The sequence below is a fragment of the Miscanthus floridulus genome, chromosome 18 (assembly GCF_019320115.1).
Source record: "Miscanthus floridulus cultivar M001 chromosome 18, ASM1932011v1, whole genome shotgun sequence".
NCBI lineage: Eukaryota > Viridiplantae > Streptophyta > Magnoliopsida > Poales > Poaceae > Miscanthus > Miscanthus floridulus.
Genome location: NC_089597.1, coordinates 106819660 through 106838154, shown reverse-complemented (window position 1 = coordinate 106838154; position 18495 = coordinate 106819660). Strand labels below are relative to the sequence as shown.

The 18495-nt window shown below is 41.6% G+C and overlaps 2 protein-coding genes and 1 pseudogene across 3 annotated transcripts; 2 read left to right on the top strand and 1 right to left on the bottom strand.

The window, feature by feature from the left end:
* The first annotated feature begins 335 nt into the window (after positions 1 to 335).
* On the top strand, positions 336 to 4315 carry LOC136522052 (protein OS-9 homolog; annotated as a pseudogene).
* Positions 4316 to 6631: 2316 nt separating this feature from the next.
* On the top strand, positions 6632 to 9006 carry LOC136521185 (amino acid transporter AVT6E-like). The gene has a single exon (XM_066514889.1). It carries the CDS (start codon positions 7100 to 7102, stop codon positions 8552 to 8554), a length of 1455 nt encoding a protein of 484 aa, XP_066370986.1. The 5' UTR covers positions 6632 to 7099; the 3' UTR covers positions 8555 to 9006.
* Positions 9007 to 9560: 554 nt separating this feature from the next.
* On the bottom strand, positions 9561 to 18471 carry LOC136520288 (U3 small nucleolar RNA-associated protein 21 homolog). 2 transcript variants are annotated; one of them, XM_066513739.1, is made up of 19 exons: positions 17638 to 18467; positions 17260 to 17287; positions 17074 to 17174; positions 16575 to 16778; positions 16230 to 16473; positions 15284 to 15459; positions 14784 to 14866; positions 14627 to 14699; positions 14417 to 14482; positions 14289 to 14331; positions 13027 to 13166; positions 12695 to 12907; positions 12326 to 12410; positions 11949 to 12243; positions 11374 to 11629; positions 11002 to 11215; positions 10444 to 10658; positions 10168 to 10323; positions 9561 to 9940 (listed from the first exon to the last, which is right to left on the bottom strand). In XM_066513739.1, the coding sequence occupies exons 1-18, from the start codon at positions 17764 to 17766 to the stop codon at positions 10174 to 10176; spliced, it is 2715 nt and encodes a 904-aa protein (XP_066369836.1). In that variant the 5' UTR covers positions 17767 to 18467; the 3' UTR covers positions 9561 to 9940; positions 10168 to 10173. The 2 variants fall into 2 exon arrangements, with proteins under 2 accessions (XP_066369836.1, XP_066369837.1); XM_066513740.1 differs by lacking the exon at positions 12695 to 12907 and having other exon boundaries at positions 17638 to 18471.
* Between the last annotated feature and the right edge of the window lie 24 nt (positions 18472 to 18495).

Below are 18495 nucleotides of genomic sequence, written 5' to 3'. Positions count from 1 at the left end.
AATTCACGAGACGAATCTTTTAAGCCTAATTAGACTATGATGGGACACTAATTGCCAAATAACAACGAAAGTGCTATAGTACCATTTCCCAAAAAATTTCGCCAACTAAACCAGGCCTAAGTAAAACTTATTCACAAAACTCTTTTACCACCAATAGATCAAATTATTCTAGCGGTTGTTCAGATATAAATATAGGAAAGATACAACATTCGTGTGTAATGGAAAACAGACGCGTTTCTTCAGACCAGATTTCTGTAAATGCTCCAAAAACAAAAAAGACCTAAATAGTAGTCTTTGAAGGCGTAAACTTGTTTTCGTTCGGTTCGGCGCACGGCCGCGCTGCCACACCGATCTCCGGAGTCCGGACATCGGGGCTCAACTTCAGCTGACGGCTGACACTGACGAGAAGTCACGGAAGGGGTGTCGAAGCGAGGTGGAAAGACCCACCTGCCGTCTCCGATGGGCTTCGCTGGTCGGGTGTCCGCGCTGCTCTTCCTCCTGGTCGCCGGCGCTGTAACAACCGACCAGATCTTCACCAGTTCAGGTGAGCGCCGCGGGGCCGCGCTGGATCTCACCGGCGCCATTGAGGTCCCCCGCCCTCTCCGCGTTTCCTCCCAAAACCCAATGAATCTACGGCTTCGTCGATGTCTATTGATGTCTTGTCGAATCAAAATGCTGTCGATCGATGTTGGCGGTAACCTAGTGGCTAGTATCCATATACTGTAAATTCTTTTTTTTTGAAGGTCAACCGGGGGTGGGGGGGGGGGGGGGGGGGGGGGGGGGGGTGGATATAGCGCCCTGTAGTAGTGTAGTTGAAAAGGCTCTGCCTTTAACTGCGCATATGGATCGAGGGCTGGATTGGTAGTCTTGCTTGCGCTTCGGTTTCCTTTTGTTCAACACTGGTATGCGCTGGAGTCGAGCTTAACTGGGTGTTGATCGTCAGGTGTGCCATTTGGGCGGAGTTCGCGTGAGCCAAGGTACAGCGTCGAGTTACACCCTATTGATTAGCTGTTCCATCCGGTAGGATTTCTAACGGGTTTGTCCTTCTGATCCTTGTTTGTAACAAAGCAAGAGCTTTGGTTTGTTCTCACTTAATTCCGTCGCTAATTACGTGTGGGGAACTGGCTGTATGGGTTTTAGGTTCTAGTGAACTGTAATTAAAACTACTTAAAGATTACCGGCAATTTTTGAACGCTCATATATATCAATATAAATCATTTTTGACTTCACTACAGTTGGTAATTGGCTGCGAAAGATAAGCAACTATAAATCAGGCAATGAAACTTACATGTTTATGCTAACTCATGTGAATTTCATGCTTTCAGAGAAACCATTATTTGAATTTTCCATTTCACATTTTTCTCTGGAGATTATTGCTTGGCATAATTCAAACCTAATGCCTTTTATCGTAACTAGAGATGATTATGTTGTATTCAACTGGAGAATGGTCAGGAATCGGTACCAATGGCTAGACATGAGGGGAAACGTTATAAGTGCTTTCTACCAGTTGAAGACACCAAAACCATGAAGTCAATGCTCCCACAAAATGCAACTAATTCTTTAATAGAAAGTGAAAGGAAAATTAAGCCAAAGGAGCCAGATGAGTTACTTGAGATTCTCAAGGATCATTGTTTCTACAGGGTGAGCATGCAGATGCAGTTCTTTCTTATGCATGAGCATGCACAGTGTATTTTCAGTCGTGTGTATATTTCCTGGTAGGCAATGCCTAAAAAAACTGATTATTTTTTATTTCGGCACAGCATGAAGGTTGGTGGTCCTATGAATTCTGTTATCATGGGAAAATGAGACAGGTCCATGTAAACAATGACAAGGTAAGACTTTGTTTTCAATAATCTTGTCTTTTTGCCCAGCCCTGTAATCATAACATTTTTTTGTTATTCTGTATTTCTGTCTATCCATCACCTCAAAAAAATCTCGGGATGTTCCAGTGCAAGAATTGCTAGCTTCAAATGGAGAAGCAAGCTCTGTACTTTGTGGAGAAAATAATATACCTTGCCTTTACTTTGAATAATAGTAACTGTAGCTTCAGTTTTATTGACATTCCGACATATGCAATCAAAAGTTGCTAGAGCTACAGCATGGCTGTGTAAACTGTGTTTATTTTGTTGAAGGTTATTCAAGAATTTGTTCTAGGCGAATTCGATGATGACACGACTGCTGCATACCATGAAAATAGCACCTCTGAGTTAGCTGACGATGTTCATCACGGGAAAGATATATCTAAGAGGTGCTGTACTAAGCTCTCCTGAAAGTGGGGAGAGAAACAACATAGTATGTTCCTTCGTCTTGAATGAATATCTTCTGTTCCCGCTTTGTTTCAGGTATCATGTTCACTTGTATACAAATGGGACTGTATGTGATCTCACAGAAATTCCCCGGGAGACAGAGGTGAGAAAGAAACAATAGAAGACCATATAAATCTATGAAGTAAAGCACATACTTGCCATATCAGTGCATTTGACTGTGCACACCCTGCCTTTGTTCTACAGGTTAGATTTGTCTGCTCGGGGCCTACTGTACTTATTAGTTCAGTCAAGGAGATCTCTTCCTGCAAATATGTTGTAACAATTCAGAGTCCGATGCTTTGCAAAAACCCGTTAGTGCTAGCATTCACCTAGTAATCTCTATCTTTGCAGTAACTAAGCTCACTATCTTTGTTCTGCTTGCAGGTTGTTCCAGCAAGAAAAACGAACCCTCTCCATCCACTGCAATGAGTTGCCTGCTAAAACAGAATCCAGTATGGAGGATGACTCGCTTCCAAAAGAAGCGCGGATTTCCATCATTCCCGATCAGGATGAGCTACATGATTTCCCAGCTTATGCTACATGATGTCCCCTCCAATAATTATGTCTGATGTAGAAAAAGCGCAATTTTGGAGGCACAGTGGCAACTGACCAACACTATGTATTAACTATCCCATGGATCCTACAGCAGAGGCTCCTTGTAAAGCAGGTTGAGATGATCATTCTCCGGCGCTAATTATATAGGATGATTATGAAGGTAGAAGGTTTATCAGTATTAGGCCATGTCCGCTTCGCTAAAAAGTCATGGCTGAAAGTATTGTTCGCTGATTTGTTGTGAGAGAAAAATAATGTTTGTTCGTTGAAAAAGTACGGCTCATAAAACAAGCGAACAGGGCCTTAGTAAAGGAAACACGTTTGAGACTGAGCTTTGCTTGAAATGTCTATAACAAGAATGGTGCAGTAATCTTGAAATGTAGGCGTGCGAGCAACTTTTTCTCGAAGTACTATTGCTCTGGTGTGACAAACAATCTGCTGGAGGTTGAGAGGAAAAAGCACTTGACTTTTAGTACCAATCAAGGCAACTCGGAGGTCCAGAGGAGAATTGTTTAATTGTTAGGATGACATTCTTTATCATCATCTTTGGCAAACAAATCTCAGGAAGCGTGGGCTAGAGTGCTCAGAAAACAAAGGCACCTGTTCTTTTATTGCAGGTCAAGAAACTCAGAGGCCCAAGGAAAATCATCTGATGTTAGGATGTCTTGGCTCTTGATAATTTTCCTTTTTTGTCAGCTTTACAGTGTCGTACAAAGCCAAGAACCACACACTTCAGTGCTTGGAGAATAAATTCACGAACACCTCCTGGGAAGTGATATTTGGAAATATTCCTTAATTACATGTTTCAACATTTATTTACATCCTTTGTCCTAAAAAAACTGATCATTACTGCTCAAGTCAGGACAGCAGCAGGATGCTCGAGCCAAATTTATTTGGGGAAGCCGTGCCCCGCGCAGAGTACAATTCTTCGCTTGGCTCTTGCTCAACAACAGAATTCAGGCCAAAGAGAATTTATTCAAGAAAAAGGTAACTGACAATGATACATGTGAAGTCTGCTCACAAGAGATCGAAACGGCATGGCACATCATGTTTGGGTGCCCCTTTGCAAAGGTCTTCTGGGAGTTGCTCCAGGTGCAGACAAACAACATCAACTCTGTGGAGGATATTCACATGCTTGCACGCCCTGAAAACATTCCGGCAGCACACTTTGATGGCTTTGTCACCTTATGTTGCCGGCTCTTATGGAAGAGAAGGAATGAGCTTGTATTCCAAAGGGAAGCGATGACAATGAGACGCTTCCTGAGTTTATGCAGCAATGAGGCGCTACTCTGGAGCTGCAGGCTGCCGGTGGAGACAAGAAGCACACCTAACGTCTGGTGTTCACTGTTTACAACAATCATGAACCAAGGCTCCGGTGCTAATCAATCTAATGTGTAATAAGTTTTAAGTCTCTGAGCAATGAAGCTCAACTATGATGTAAAATGAAACTCTTGGGATTTGAGGCCGCTGGGGCCAAGCTGAAATATATACAGGTGGGGACCCTCTCCCCCCTCCCCCCTCGGTGACATCTATATCTATATCTAATAATAAAGAGGCAAAATTTCTGCCATAAATTTTTTTCATCCAACTCTGATTTCTATTCGGATTCTGGTTTTTTTGTCCGGTAATCCTCTTTTCAATGTTCTATTCGGTTTGCATCCAATCTTTAATAATTTTCCTTTCCTTGGTTTGTGTCCCCACCTCCAAGGTGATGGACTCTCCATATGAATCCAATAGGAGAAATCGAATACAATTCAACGAATCAATAAATAAATATGAATCCAATAGGAGAAATCGTATAAAATACAAATTAAACCACCATATCAGCGCCGGCGAGGCGGCATGAAAAGATGTTGAGGCCGGAACGACGATGGTGTGAGGCACAGAGATGACGGCGAGGTCGAGCAACAGAGGGGCAATCTGAAGAGACGGCGACATGAGCGAGACCGATGCGAGGATGTGCGATGGCGATGACACGGGGCGAGGCTGCCAAGTCGTTGGGGGCGTGAGGCCACCGGGGCTCTGTTGCATGGACCTGCCAGGTTGCCGGGACGCCATCGCGTAGACCAACCGGGGCGTGGTCGCGTCGGGGCTCCGTGGCCGCCTTGGCAAGGCTTCATGCAGACGAAGTTGGAGGCTTCAGGTGCGAGTGGATGAGGCCACGTGACTCCGAGTCCGAGCTAGCAGATAAGGATGAGAAAGAAGAGAAAAAAGAAAAAGAAAAGAAAAGAAAGGGTATTATGTTTCCTTGTTGATTAATTGTGTGCTATTGGTCTCGACTTTAACAAAAATTGCCCGATGAAGTGTTTAACACTATATAAATTCACTGATATGCAGTATGCTCCGTTATATTTGTGGATTCTTTGATGCTATAATTAGAAGTGGAAGTAAAAACGTGCGCCCTTAGCCCTTCATGTTTGCCTGCGCTATGACTTAGATGCAATTGATTACTTAGGTAGAAGAAAATATATTGAATCAAAATTATTTATATATACTTTTTAAGCATAAAGTCGAGTGCAATAAAAACATAATGATGTAAATGAAAAATTATAGCTTTCAAGACAAAACAACACATAGATATCAAAACTTTGGATACCACTATATCTTTCCTCCCGTTGCAACGCACGGGCACTTTTGCTAGTTATAAAAAAAGATCATTATAGTATTCAAAATTTGGTCAACAAAACTTGTCATTGTAGATTTAGACAGCTACTAGTGAGGTCCATGTATATCAAATAAAAAAAACAAAGGCTCACCTTTTATCTATTTGCCTTAATTATATATGTATGGACAATTATTGAGCCAATTACCCACGTTACAACTAATCTTTTTATAGGAGATGCCTATTGGGCCTGTTTAGAACGTGATATTTTTTTTGTTCCTACGTAATTGAACTAATTTATGTAAAATTTATATATAATTTCTGTGAAATTCCTACGTTCAAATGAACTCTAAATAGAGACGCCTGAGTCATTTGAGTTCCACGCTAGTATTTGCTAATATTTCAGAAATTTTATAGAATGACAACTTTTGTCGGAGGGAGTAAAAGAAGATTATGTCTGAATCTATAAAATATAATATAAAAGCTTTCTTATAAAAAAATCGAGATGAATCTACACGTACAGTTCCACATCACAACTTGATATTGTCAATGATCTATCACATGCTTTGTACTTGTAGTCAAACAAGACAAAGCTAATTGATATTTTGTGTGCGAAGAAACTTCGAGCTGTACCGGGTCAAAGGAAGATATTATTTCAATGGAAGACTTGAAGGTTTCAAGGCAACCTAAATACCCACTTTTGTTAACCGTACTCTAGGGAAAAAAATGTTCAACTAAAAACTAAAACAACATGGAAACAAAAAAAAATTGGAATTCAATTTATTTTCGAAAAGTTTATACGAAATTACAAAATTCAGGAGGAGAGATATTTTTGGTCACCGACAGGTGGGGCAGATTGTAGTAGGTGGCACAACTAGCCAGCAAATGGGTCCCGCTCCGACTTCAGGTTGCCGGCCAATCAGATCGGAGAGCTGTATCCGCGCGTCGAATGCCCATGTGGCCGAACGCGTGGGCCCAAGACAGACAACTCTTATGAGTAACTGGAGTACCCCCTCACTGTCACTTGTCCCCGCTTCTGTTTGGACCCACACGTCATAAACATCTGCGCAGAACACGCGAGTCACATGGTTGGTGTAGCCATCCGTACTCGGAATTAACGTAAATTGACTGTGCTCTCTTCGCTAACGCTAAGAGTACTCGTCAATCGTCATCCGAGAGAAGGAAGAACACGGGAAGGAGTGGCAGAAGTAAATTAAAATTAAAAAAAAATATACAAATGGTATGCAAGAGAGATAAAGCTCAGATCTCTAGCCGCAGTTCAACGCCCCAATCCTCCCTCTCGGTCCACCCCCCTTGGTGCTTCCCAACTCCCAAGCCCTTGGTGCTCACCAAGATTCATCTCTTCCACCGTTGTATCCCCCAATCTCCGCCGCAGGGAATATATGTTGTTTTGGTTTCCAACCCCCTGCTGCTAGATAGGCACTCTTTCCTCCCCTTTCTACAGCAAGCGATTTTGTGTTCTTAGTTGTAGATTGGGCGCGAATTTCCTTCCATTCGTGGGTGATTCAGGCATTCGGATTCTATTCTCGGCGCAATTTGTTCCTGTATCCGGTCTTGCCAAGAATTTTCCATCTCCCTCTTGGCTTTCTGATCCATCTTTGATGCGCCAAGAGGGGAGATGAACACGAATTACTCGGCGCTCCCATTGACCTCCCCCTCCATCGAGCTCCAATCCAACGGGGCCAAATCTAGCGCCGCCGCCAATGGCGTCCTCAACGGCCACGCTAAGATCTCCAAGCAAGATTCGTTCTTGGGCGAGGTGGAGGACGGCGGCGGGGAGCACGACGAGCTGCCGCTGATCGGAGACGGCCCCGCCGGGCCGCCAGAGGGGTCCGGCGTGCCCGCCGCCGTGTTCAACCTCGCAACATCCATCATAGGGGCCGGCATTATGGCGCTCCCGGCCACCATGAAGGTGCTCGGCGTCGCCGCTGGGCTCGTCTCGATCCTGGTTATGGGGGTCCTGTCCGAGATCACCGTCGAGCTGCTCGTGAGGTTCTCGGCCTACTGCCGCGCGCTGTCCTACGGCGAGGTCGTGCACAGGGCGATGGGCCGGCCGGCGAGCGTCGTGGCGCAGATGTGCGTCATCATCAACAACGCCGGAGTCCTGGTGGTGTATCTGATTATCATCGGGGATGTGATGTCAGGGTCACTGAAGCACATCGGTGTCATGGATCAGCTGATTGGCCATGGCGAGTGGGATAACCGGAAGCTGCTGATCTTGGTGGTTCTTGTCATCTTCCTAGCGCCATTGTGTGCGCTTGAGAAGATTGACTCACTGAGCTTGTCATCTGCCGCATCAGTTGCCCTTGCTGTTGTGTTTGTGGTTGTGTCCTGCATCATTGCTTTGATCAAGATCGCCGAGGGCAAGATCAGTATGCCGAGGATGGGGCCAGATTTCAGCTCGCGAGCAGCAATGCTAGACCTGCTCGTCGTGATACCCATCATGACTAATGCCTACATCTGCCATTTCAATGTGCAGCCGATCTACAATGAACTCAAGGAGAAGACGCCCCAGAACATGTACAAGGTTGGGAGGATCAGCACTGTGCTATGCGTAGTGGTGTATGCCCTGACTGCCCTCTCAGGGTATCTCTTGTTCGGTGAGGACACCGAGTCCGATGTGCTCACCAACTTTGACAAGGATCTTGGGATCAGATTCAGCTCTTTGCTCAACTACATTGTCAGGATTGGGTATGTCATCCACCTGGTCCTCGTTTTCCCAGTTGTCCACTTCTCGCTCAGGCAGACAGTGGACGCACTGATCTTCGGGGAGCTGGCGACCCCTAGCAGGAAGAAAACACTCACATTGACAGTGGTGCTTCTAGCGCTCATCTACCTTGGCTCGACAATGATACCCAACATCTGGATGGCTTTCAAGTTCACCGGAGCTACGACAGGGTTGGCGTTGGGTTTCATGTTCCCGGCTCTGGTGGCATTGAGGCTGGACAAGGAAGGGAGTCGCTTGGGACATGGGGAGAGGCTCCTGTCACTTGGGTTGCTGGGGCTATCAATAGTTGTTAGCGTCATTGGAGTCGTTGGAAATGTATACACCTTGAAGAGTAAGTCTGAATGATCTCTCAAAGATGGACAAGTTGATAGCTAGGGTTAGAGGAAGCTTTACATCATGACGACACATGGTGTGTTGCAACGACAGGCATACAGATCGTGTAACATGGCGACTATACACTAGGTCAAAAATGATATTACATTCGAGAGAGCCTCAGGATCCTATATGCATTTTTACTTAAGAGGATTAACACTGGACCATCCTCGAGGGAATTCTTTTTGTACTTCAGACCAGAATCTTCTATGTATGGATTTGATTGTGTTCTTACATGAGGGTTCTAGAGTCACTATTTGATCAGCAACAAAAAAGACCGGTTCTGATGTACTGTGAGAAGATTGCTTCCCCAAGTCATTTAGTTAGGCTGTTTGGGGGCATACAATTCTTAACACAATTTTTATACGAAACATGCATCCAATGACACATGATATTGTCTGCCGTGTTATGAAATTCAAGAAGTTTGCAACATTACATTTTCATTTTCTGGATGTTGGTTCATATGTATGCACAGCTGATTATCAGCCTGAAGCTCTGAAAATTGTTCAGCATTTTTCATGACTGTATATTCTCATTAAACACCCCGTATTTAGAAACGGGTGCATCTAAGTTGCAAACACTCTACAACAGCACTTTTCAAAATTATAAAAAAACTGGAATATGTGAAATTATGTAGAAGGTCCACGGAAAAGTCAGCTGCAAAGTCGATTAGATTTGTGAGTTAGAGTTGAAAAATTCAGGTGCAACAAAGCTACACACTGTTCACACCCACATCTCAAAATCTCAAACACGATCTGAGTTTGAATTTGCTTTTTATATTGTTGCACAAAATAACTGCTCATAACGGTGATTGTTTTCAGAGATTCTTGGGGGAGAAATCTACGTAGTGTTTCTAATATATTTGCAAACTTTGGTACATTTTGGATATTTTCACCTGTTCGTTTCGCTGAAATTTGACTTATGCTAATGTTTATGCTGATTTGTTATGAGAGAAAAACATTGTTCGTTCACTGAAAAGTACTGCTGAAGCAGGGCCGCATTTCTTGCAAGACTGGTGTTTGATACATCAGTTTGTTACAAAAGGATGACACAAATGTAAAACTACAAAATTGTTACATCACAAGATGGAGCTGTTTTGGTAGCTATCAATGTTTACCAAGTGGACTCCTTGCTGCGTAACTGCTACAGCAAAACTGTAAGCATAGAGTATATAGCCATGTCTGCTGCTCAACGATGCTCCAATATCTGTGCGGACAGCTTGGACTGCCATGATTGAGAACGTCCAAATCCGTTTTACTGCCATCTCCAAAACTAAGCTATACCCACTTGCTCAATCCAATGGCCACAATTCCTGCAGGTATTAGACACCACGTATGCCCTGGTATGTGGAGCTCCGGCCTATTTAGGGACAAAAGAAAATAGATTACGAAGCTGCAGAAGAATATATAAAGAAGCTCGCTGAGACAACCAAAATGTCAATGGTAAGTTGAGCTCTGAAAATATTCTACCTCCAAAAAAATGCAGCATTACAATTTACAAGTGTTGTGAGAAAAAAGGAAGGTCAAAATCTAACCAGTCAGTAAATGAAGCGAACTTGTTTCACAAAACAAATGACAGGGAATCACCTGCTACTAAAATTGTGAGTTACTGAGGAATGTAACCATGCATCGTGCACCCTGAAAGATCTTATCAATCTTCTGCCAAACTAAGCTCTGGACCTCAAGAAGCTTCTTCACCTTACTCTGAAGCATCGAGTGCCGTCGTATTGTTTCACCATGTATCTGCTTCCCAAAAAAAAAGACTTCTAAGTACAAACTTGATGGGTTAAGATGTTATGTACTTATTATCACATGCCTTTGAGCATAATTTTAAACCAGTCAAAACAATGCACAGATATATACCTTCAAAAACAATTTCAGAACAGCCTGGACAAACTCGAAGTTATTCCTAAAGGAAAGTTCATGAATGAAATAATCCAACAGCGATGAAATGGACTGAAGCTCAGGTCTTTGCTCCAGATCTTCAGACTCTTCATCATCTATTATCTGTAGCATTCGCAGTTCCATATCTAAAGATGACGGTGACAGGCCTTTCAGGTAGTCAGTAAAAGCCGAATCTGCAAAACAAATTCGAGGTCAGTGCTTAAAATCACGAGCATCAGTCTCTAAAAGCAACATAGTGAGAATGCATCTCCAGATATTTATCCTTCTTTCTGGTTGCATATGATGGTTAGAGTCATCAGATATACGGGATTGAACAACAATGACAGTATGACAGCAACCTTTTATAGGATTAACAAGCTAAGCCTTACAAGTGTTATTAAGGAAAAATTACTTGAGTAAAGATGGATTTAACAATAATGACAGTATGGCAGCAACTTTTTATAGGATTAACAAGCTAAGCCTTACAAGTGTTACTAAGGAAAATTTACATGAGTAAAGATAATAGTAAATACTCACAGTCCTTTGTTTCACCACAAGATTGCAACAGCTGACTGAAATGAGAGGAGAGCTCAGACATCTTGTGATATGTATTCTTAGTGGTACTGATGTCTGTTTCTTTTGTGCTGGCAGGGGGCTCAAACAATATCTCCCCAGAAAGGGATGGAACTGAAGGCAAGAAGAAAGGTGCCTTCTCAGGTTTCTTAGGTGGCTCAATTGGTTTATTGCGAACCTAAAAACATAATACAAAGGTTAGGACATTAATCTAGTTTTTCAACACAATAAAGCTCTTTTATATAAGGTTTAAGCAAGCAATATAGTATAGGCCACATAATTCATAACTTTGCAATGTTGAAACCTGAAAAGCTAGAACCAAGACAAGCATATTACCTTTATAATGTCAAGATTTGTCAAACTTTGCCATTGACTCTTTGGAAGTAAGGAGAGGGTGACTAGATTGGGTATTTGATGATCCATTACGACAAAAGGTTTAATACTGGACTTATATGACTCTCCTGAATTCTGAACTTGTTCTTCCTCGGATCTCTCTGCAGATGAAACAGCTGGCAAACACACATTCCGTACATGTTTACCACTGCCATAATTTTCAGTATTTGTTGAGGCCGAGAATAAAGATTGATTAACCCTGTCAAATTTATAACACATGTATGAGACCACAGATGAAAAAAAAAACTGGAAGAACACTATATATATCACGGCGTATAAAATTGCATGCTATGCCACACAACTCTAATTCGGTGCATATGTTGAAACAGAGTGTACTGATAATACTATTCCGTTGGCTATAAGTGAGATGAATAACATATTTGTGCAAATTGCACCAGCTGGAAGGCCAATCTCATGATTTATTTATTTTCGGAACTATATATATAGCTACAAAATGAATTGAGATATGCATGGGTGATATAATTGGCTGAGCATAGGGTGATGCAACAGAACTCTACCAGAGGTAGACACCATTTTGATCAACATGAGTGGTTGCCAACACATCCATATTAGGAGACATAGAGATAGATGTTATAGATACATCAACATGCATTGCATCTATCTGCCTTGCTAAACTGATGTCCCAAATCCTAAGAGTCCCATCCATGCTAGACGAGATGAGCCATTTTCCATCCTCACTGAAGCACAAATCAGTGATACGGTCTGTATGTCCTTCAAATCTACGAACCATTTTCATGGACACCGTATCAAACAATATAAGTACCATATCACCTGCTACGGTAGCAAGAAGACCTGCCATAAATAGCAAATAATTGTTAGTTGTCTGAAAACTTCCTCATGGGAATACCAAATATGTTGAACACTAGTATACTACCATTTGGCCGGTGAAATGCAATTTTAGTGACAGATTTACCAACATCCAATCTGGATTTCAGCTTGCAAGTTTTAAAATCCCATAACTGCAAGATACACAATTTTATAGTTAATATAATTGTGGCCAAAATTTCATTGAGACTTTTAAAGAAAAGTTCAAAAGTGAGTAAATTTGATAAAAAAAAAACAGGTGGATCATACACGGCTATTGTTGATTGTAGGGTTAAAATATTTTGAAAGATAATATGTAAATGCCAAGGAAACAATTTAACTAGTTGACCCAGAAAATGAAGAGCACAGTTCTCCGTAACCGTAATGTTCATGCCTGCTCACAACAAGAAGCACACTACAGCACAACAAAGTGTCATACCTTAATATCACCATGGTATCCCGCACTAATTAGAGAGCCATTTGTGGCATCGCAAGCTAACCCAACAACTTCACCATCATGTGCACATTGCATTGCCAACGAAGTGTCAATGTAACTACCACGACTAAACCCTGATTGAAGGTTAAATTTTTCGATCCAACCACCTTCAGTGCCCAAGATAGTAAAATTACCACATGCACTTATCACACAAGCCTGTCAGAAAAAGAAAATGATGCTTCAAAAAGCAAATAATAGCACTTGAATTTTAGGAATCACATTTTCTAGTCTACAATGAAATCCGATAGATGCAAAACTTCAAAAACAAGCATTACCTTAATCGGTGTCACAGTGCTTGATGATGGTGTCAAAACATGTTCACCAATAACGAAGTTCTGAAGACGCCATACATATGCCTGTGGAGTATCCATGTGGCAAGTGACAACATTACACCAGTCACGTGCACGTATCTCAGCTGAAAAAGTGAGGGCAGTCTAAATGTTAGATTTGCATAGCATAGACAGGTATATAAACAGAAGATATGAGATCTGTGAAATATCTTAAGAGGTCAAAGATGTATAACTAACATCTCAGGCACAATTTAATCCGTTAGGTGATAGTAGTGCGGTGCTGTGCCATTGATTGCGGCAGTTATTGATAATCACTACATTTAGTAAGTTTGTTGCATAAAAAATAAGCAAATGGCTAAGAGCGCTCATGAAACGATTTCTCGGATAGCATTTGCAATGTCATGAGAGCTAGGCAACATGTCTGCCGTTGCCGTGTCTGGTATCTTACAAACAACATGATAGACGATACTAGAAGGCCCATACTGGATAGCATCAGAAGTCACTTCAACCAATCTTTGTTAACATGAAGCTCTAACCTTAGCAGCAATAAGCTACAACACTGAGATTGTTTGTCCAATGATATGCCAGCCTAAGGTGCTTCCTAGTTTAAGTTTACCTACTTCTGCAACTTATATTTCAGCTATTGCTCTCCTCCCGCCCCTTTCCAAAATATCCACATTTTGGTAACATTATATATCATATAATGAGATGAAGGTCATGCGGTTTGTTGGATTAAAAACTCTACAGCCAATTATCGAGATAACAGTAACACTTTTCGACACAAAAATATATCTTAAACCTCCTGCTTTTATATGCTCCCAAAAAAAACTTGCTATGCAAAGCAGCAGAATTTATATGATGAGTGTGGATTCTGCGAATTCAGCATTTTGCAATCTTCCGAAATTCCATAAAAGAATCAGGTATCCAGTATACAAAGTTAAGACAACCTGCAAAAATCTAATTTCAAATTCACATGAAGTGTGACATTGCTCATCATGTGCTAATATACTTCTACTTGTCTTTTCTGAATCTTGACATCAAAGGTGAAACTGAAATCTGAACTGAATTTCTGCAGGTTCTACGTACATGGTATATTTATGTAATTAATCTTTTAAACATTCCAACATGTTGGAATGATCCTATTTTCACTATTGGCACGCCGGCTCCCCTGGATACCAGTGAATTTTCTTAACGATATTAGCATAATATTAAGAAATTTTGCAACTTGCAAGAAACCAAAATAGTACCGCAGTCAAATGTAACAACTGGTTTTAGCTTGATCTCTTCCTCCTGCAGGAAAAAAGAGAAAAATTTCAACACCCAAACAGAGGGAGGGGGATTGAACGCAATAAATGAATAAACCCCAGATTTGCACCTTTACTCTTAGCCTTTTTGCTCTTTTCGCCACATGCCGCTGAGAAAGCTCTCTACTTTGTTGATCCTGTTAAGAAAAGTTACATCACGAGAATTAAAACAGAATGAGAATATTAAGTTTTTGCATCAAAAAGGGAAAGTAGCAAATCAGCCTGGTATTTGAGGTGTTCTTATAAAAACACTATTACTAAGTTATGATGCAATTAGTTACCTGGATAACTGAGAAAAGACGAAATGCACGATCTTGACCAGCAGATAATATGCATTTTCCATTGCCATAGAATCTAAGAACAAAAACAGGTTGACTCAGCAAAAGCACAACTGACAGGAAGCAAAAGAAAAGACACAAATTGGATTGTAAGCTGCACCTTATGCACCTAGGTGGAGCACTGTGACCACTTCGAAATCGTAACAGACGAGCATCTCCATCATTACTATCGAATATCCATATCTGGTAGAGCATATTAGATTAGGACCTCAAAGTTAAACGAGGCCATTAACAGGCAACATTGATAAGGGAATTGTATGTTTGTTCCCGGCTATTTTGTTAGCTGCACTTATTAGCAGGCTATCAAGTCAGATGCTAGTTGTCAGAAAGAAGATTCTTGTTGCCCCTGCCCATGTTAAAATATGTAAGGCGCGCCAGGCTAACATTGAAATATTGCAACCATACAAGAAAATATACTCCTCGATGTGAGGCATAATGGCCTGCATAATTTCAGTACTACTGAACCATTATGAAGATAAAGCGTGCAAAGGTTTGCAACTTCCAAGTGATTGGACAGCTGGTGAAGCTGGGTAAGTAGACAGTGCATGCAGTTTTCTACCATACAGCAACTGAGAAGTAAAACCAAAAACAGGCACTAACTTTGATTGAATTATCAGCAGCTGAACTCATCAGAATAGGTTCGTTCGCAAAAAAGTGAAGTGAAACTATTGAACCATCATGGGCCTCCCTAATCACAGAATGCAGCCGTCTCTTCTCAAGATTCCATATGCTGATAACGCCTGAAGAACCTCCAGAGGCCAAAAGGGGTTGCCCATCTGAAAAAAAGGTAAATTTGGGAAAGACCGCTTTAGCTAGTCTGAGATACAGAAGTGGTATAACATTACAATAGTGCAACTTTGGTGTAACCAAAATGGAAAGTCAGACATCATAACCAAAAAAAGAAAAATAAAACATTGATGTCAGTAAAGTATCTGGCTATCTGCCCAGCAATAAGAAAATCCAAATGTGATTCCATAATAACCCAAATGTGGGCTCTATAATTTTACAAAAAATTAGTGTCAATAAAGCAGCAAAAGTTTATTCAAACTAGGGAGGACTCTTCAACACAACTTTAATGATAAAAGTTGTGTTTTTTTTTGTCAATTAAAATCTCGTTCAAGCTCCAAACAGTAAAAAAACAAAATAATCAAATTTTTGAATGCAAACAAAATAATCAAATGATACTCCCTACGTTCCAAATTATAAGTCGTTTTGGCTTTTCTAGGTACATTGTTTTGCCATGTATCTAGACATAATATATATCTAGGTGCATAGCAAGATCTATGTACCTAGAAAAGCCAAAACGACTTATAATTTGGAACAGAGGGAATTAGTAGGTACACTGGCTAAGTTGGATCTCAGGTACTGGGTGGTACCTGCACTAACTAAAATTTTGATAAGGAACCGGTTTAGGGCTTGAGACAAGCATGTTACAAGGAAAATAAGGATTTTTGTTGTTCTTGTAACAATGTAGTTGACTAAGCACTAATAAAAATTCCATTATCTAAAGTTTTTTTTTTCATTTTACAATATATTACTACATCACCTGTTCGAAATGACAGTGCAGTCACAGCACCACGAATCTGATGGTTGAAAGACATCAATTCTTCATCATATCTTACATTATGAACATGAACTGACCCATCAGAACATCCGACAGCAACTACATCCAGAGCAGGCGAAGAGACACAACACCGAACCAGTGAGTTCCAACCATTGAAATCATACAGTTTCTTTTTTGTGCTGATATTCCACAGCTGCAAGGGGCCTTCTTCGCTACCAACAATTACCTGATGCAGAAACAGACTTGTTAACAGAAAAGAAACAGAATGCAGATGAGCTTCGGAATGAACACTATTTCTGAAGCAAAACTTCAGATAGCTTCAAACACCTTATTTAGGAAAGTATCAGGATGCATGATACATGATGGGGTGAACTTATCTCCCAATGATATGCTTCCAACTGGTTCACTGTTTGGTTCTGCTCCTCTGAAGGCCCACATGAATATATTACCTTTAGCATCTGCACTTAGAACATATTCTCCAAACAGGTATAGCATGTTGACCTTTTCTTCATGTCTACTCCAAGTAGCCACCTGATTGAAAGAGAATGTGGGAGACATACATTTAACTATTTAAGCTTTGTCCAAGTAGCAGTTGATGGGAATATATGGTGAGGTATGGATCTCCCTTTGTAAGCTCAGATGATCAGCATTATCCCAAAGTTCTAATTTCACATAATAATAGCACATCTTGACTACTTTCTAATTAGAAAAAAATGAACAAGGCTTATAGCAAAGAAGAATGAGTTTGGACAGCCAAGGGACCAATATAACTTATGCCGGACAGATAGCAAAAGTTTAGGTAATGGTAGCACAGCAATTTCCGTACCTGATCAGTCCTTTTGAAAACTGCAATATCACTTCCATAAGCAGCAAATGTATAATCCTTGTAGCATGCAATAGCACGGATCTTCTTGGGCAGTTGGGGTCCTTTGATAACATAAGAAACTCATAAACGACAAGGAAAAAAACAGGAACATTAAAAAGAATACATGAACTGAAATAACAGGCTTACCAGCAAGAACCAAATTCAGCTTAGCACACTGCAGAACAAAAGGGAAAAAGCAAAGTGAGTATCGCAAGCTTCTAGAATGAAATTCGGTTGCAAAGGAGGCATGTAATGGGAACAGAGCAGAGCAAGGCTCAAATGACAATCACGCAGCTCGGTTGACTACATTTATCCCCCACTAGGAGCAACAAGTAAAATAAAGTAAACTATGAACTCCGCACCAGCTCAAAACAGGTTCTAGTGATTTACTACATTCACTTGCTCTCACTATTCACGATACTGAATTCCAGCAGAGCAAACCACGCCACCTCGACGCACGAATCCTTGTCGAATTTTTTTCAAACGGCGGAACAGACGGGGGCGAGCTATAGGGTGGCGACTTACGTTATAGACGTGGAAGGCCTTGCCGACGCTGACAGTGACGAAGGTCTCGGTGCCGAGGCGCTGCACGGAGAAGGGCACGCCGCCCGCCGTGATGTAGCCGATCGCACGGAACGGCTCGAAGATCCCCATCCTCTCTCCCTCTCCTCTCCGGTCGTGGAGCCCCCTCCTCAGGCGGCGGCTGCAGCAATTCCTGTCGCCACTGCTTTTTTCTAGGGTTTCGCAACGCAGGAGAGGAGGCGGGCGCGCCGGCGGCGAGGGTTTTAGAGTGGGTTTGGGAGGCAGAGCGGCGGCGGGAGGCGGGGAACGGGGGTCGGGGGTTTTCCGGGTAGGTCAGTTTGGTTGGCCGTGTGAGGTACTGAGGTGGGTCGGGTTGCGCGAGGCAGCTGCCGAACCGGGTCGGGCCGGGCCGAGCCCAAACATGTCTTTTCTCCCACTTTTTTGAAATGTTTGCTTCTCTGCTTTTTTTTCCGACACTTTTTTATCTCGCTATTTTATTACTACATTTCTATAATCGGTTTTTAAATGTCTTTACTCTATTTGATTCGATTTTTCACGACTACCTGAATTTACATTTCTAATCGGTTATTAAATGAAAGCAAGTACAACAAATTTTCACCACCAAGTCAGGGGATGTTTGGTTGCCCCCTCCTAAATTTTAGCTGTTGTCCCATCGAATGTTTAGACACATGCATGGAGTATTAAATATAGACTAATTATGAAACTAATTACATAGTTTACGACTAATTTGCGAAACAAATCTTTTAAGCCTAATTAATCTATGATTTGACAATGTTTTGCTGCAGTAAACATGTGCTAATGACAAATTAATTAGGCTTAAAAATTTCATCTCGTGAAGTA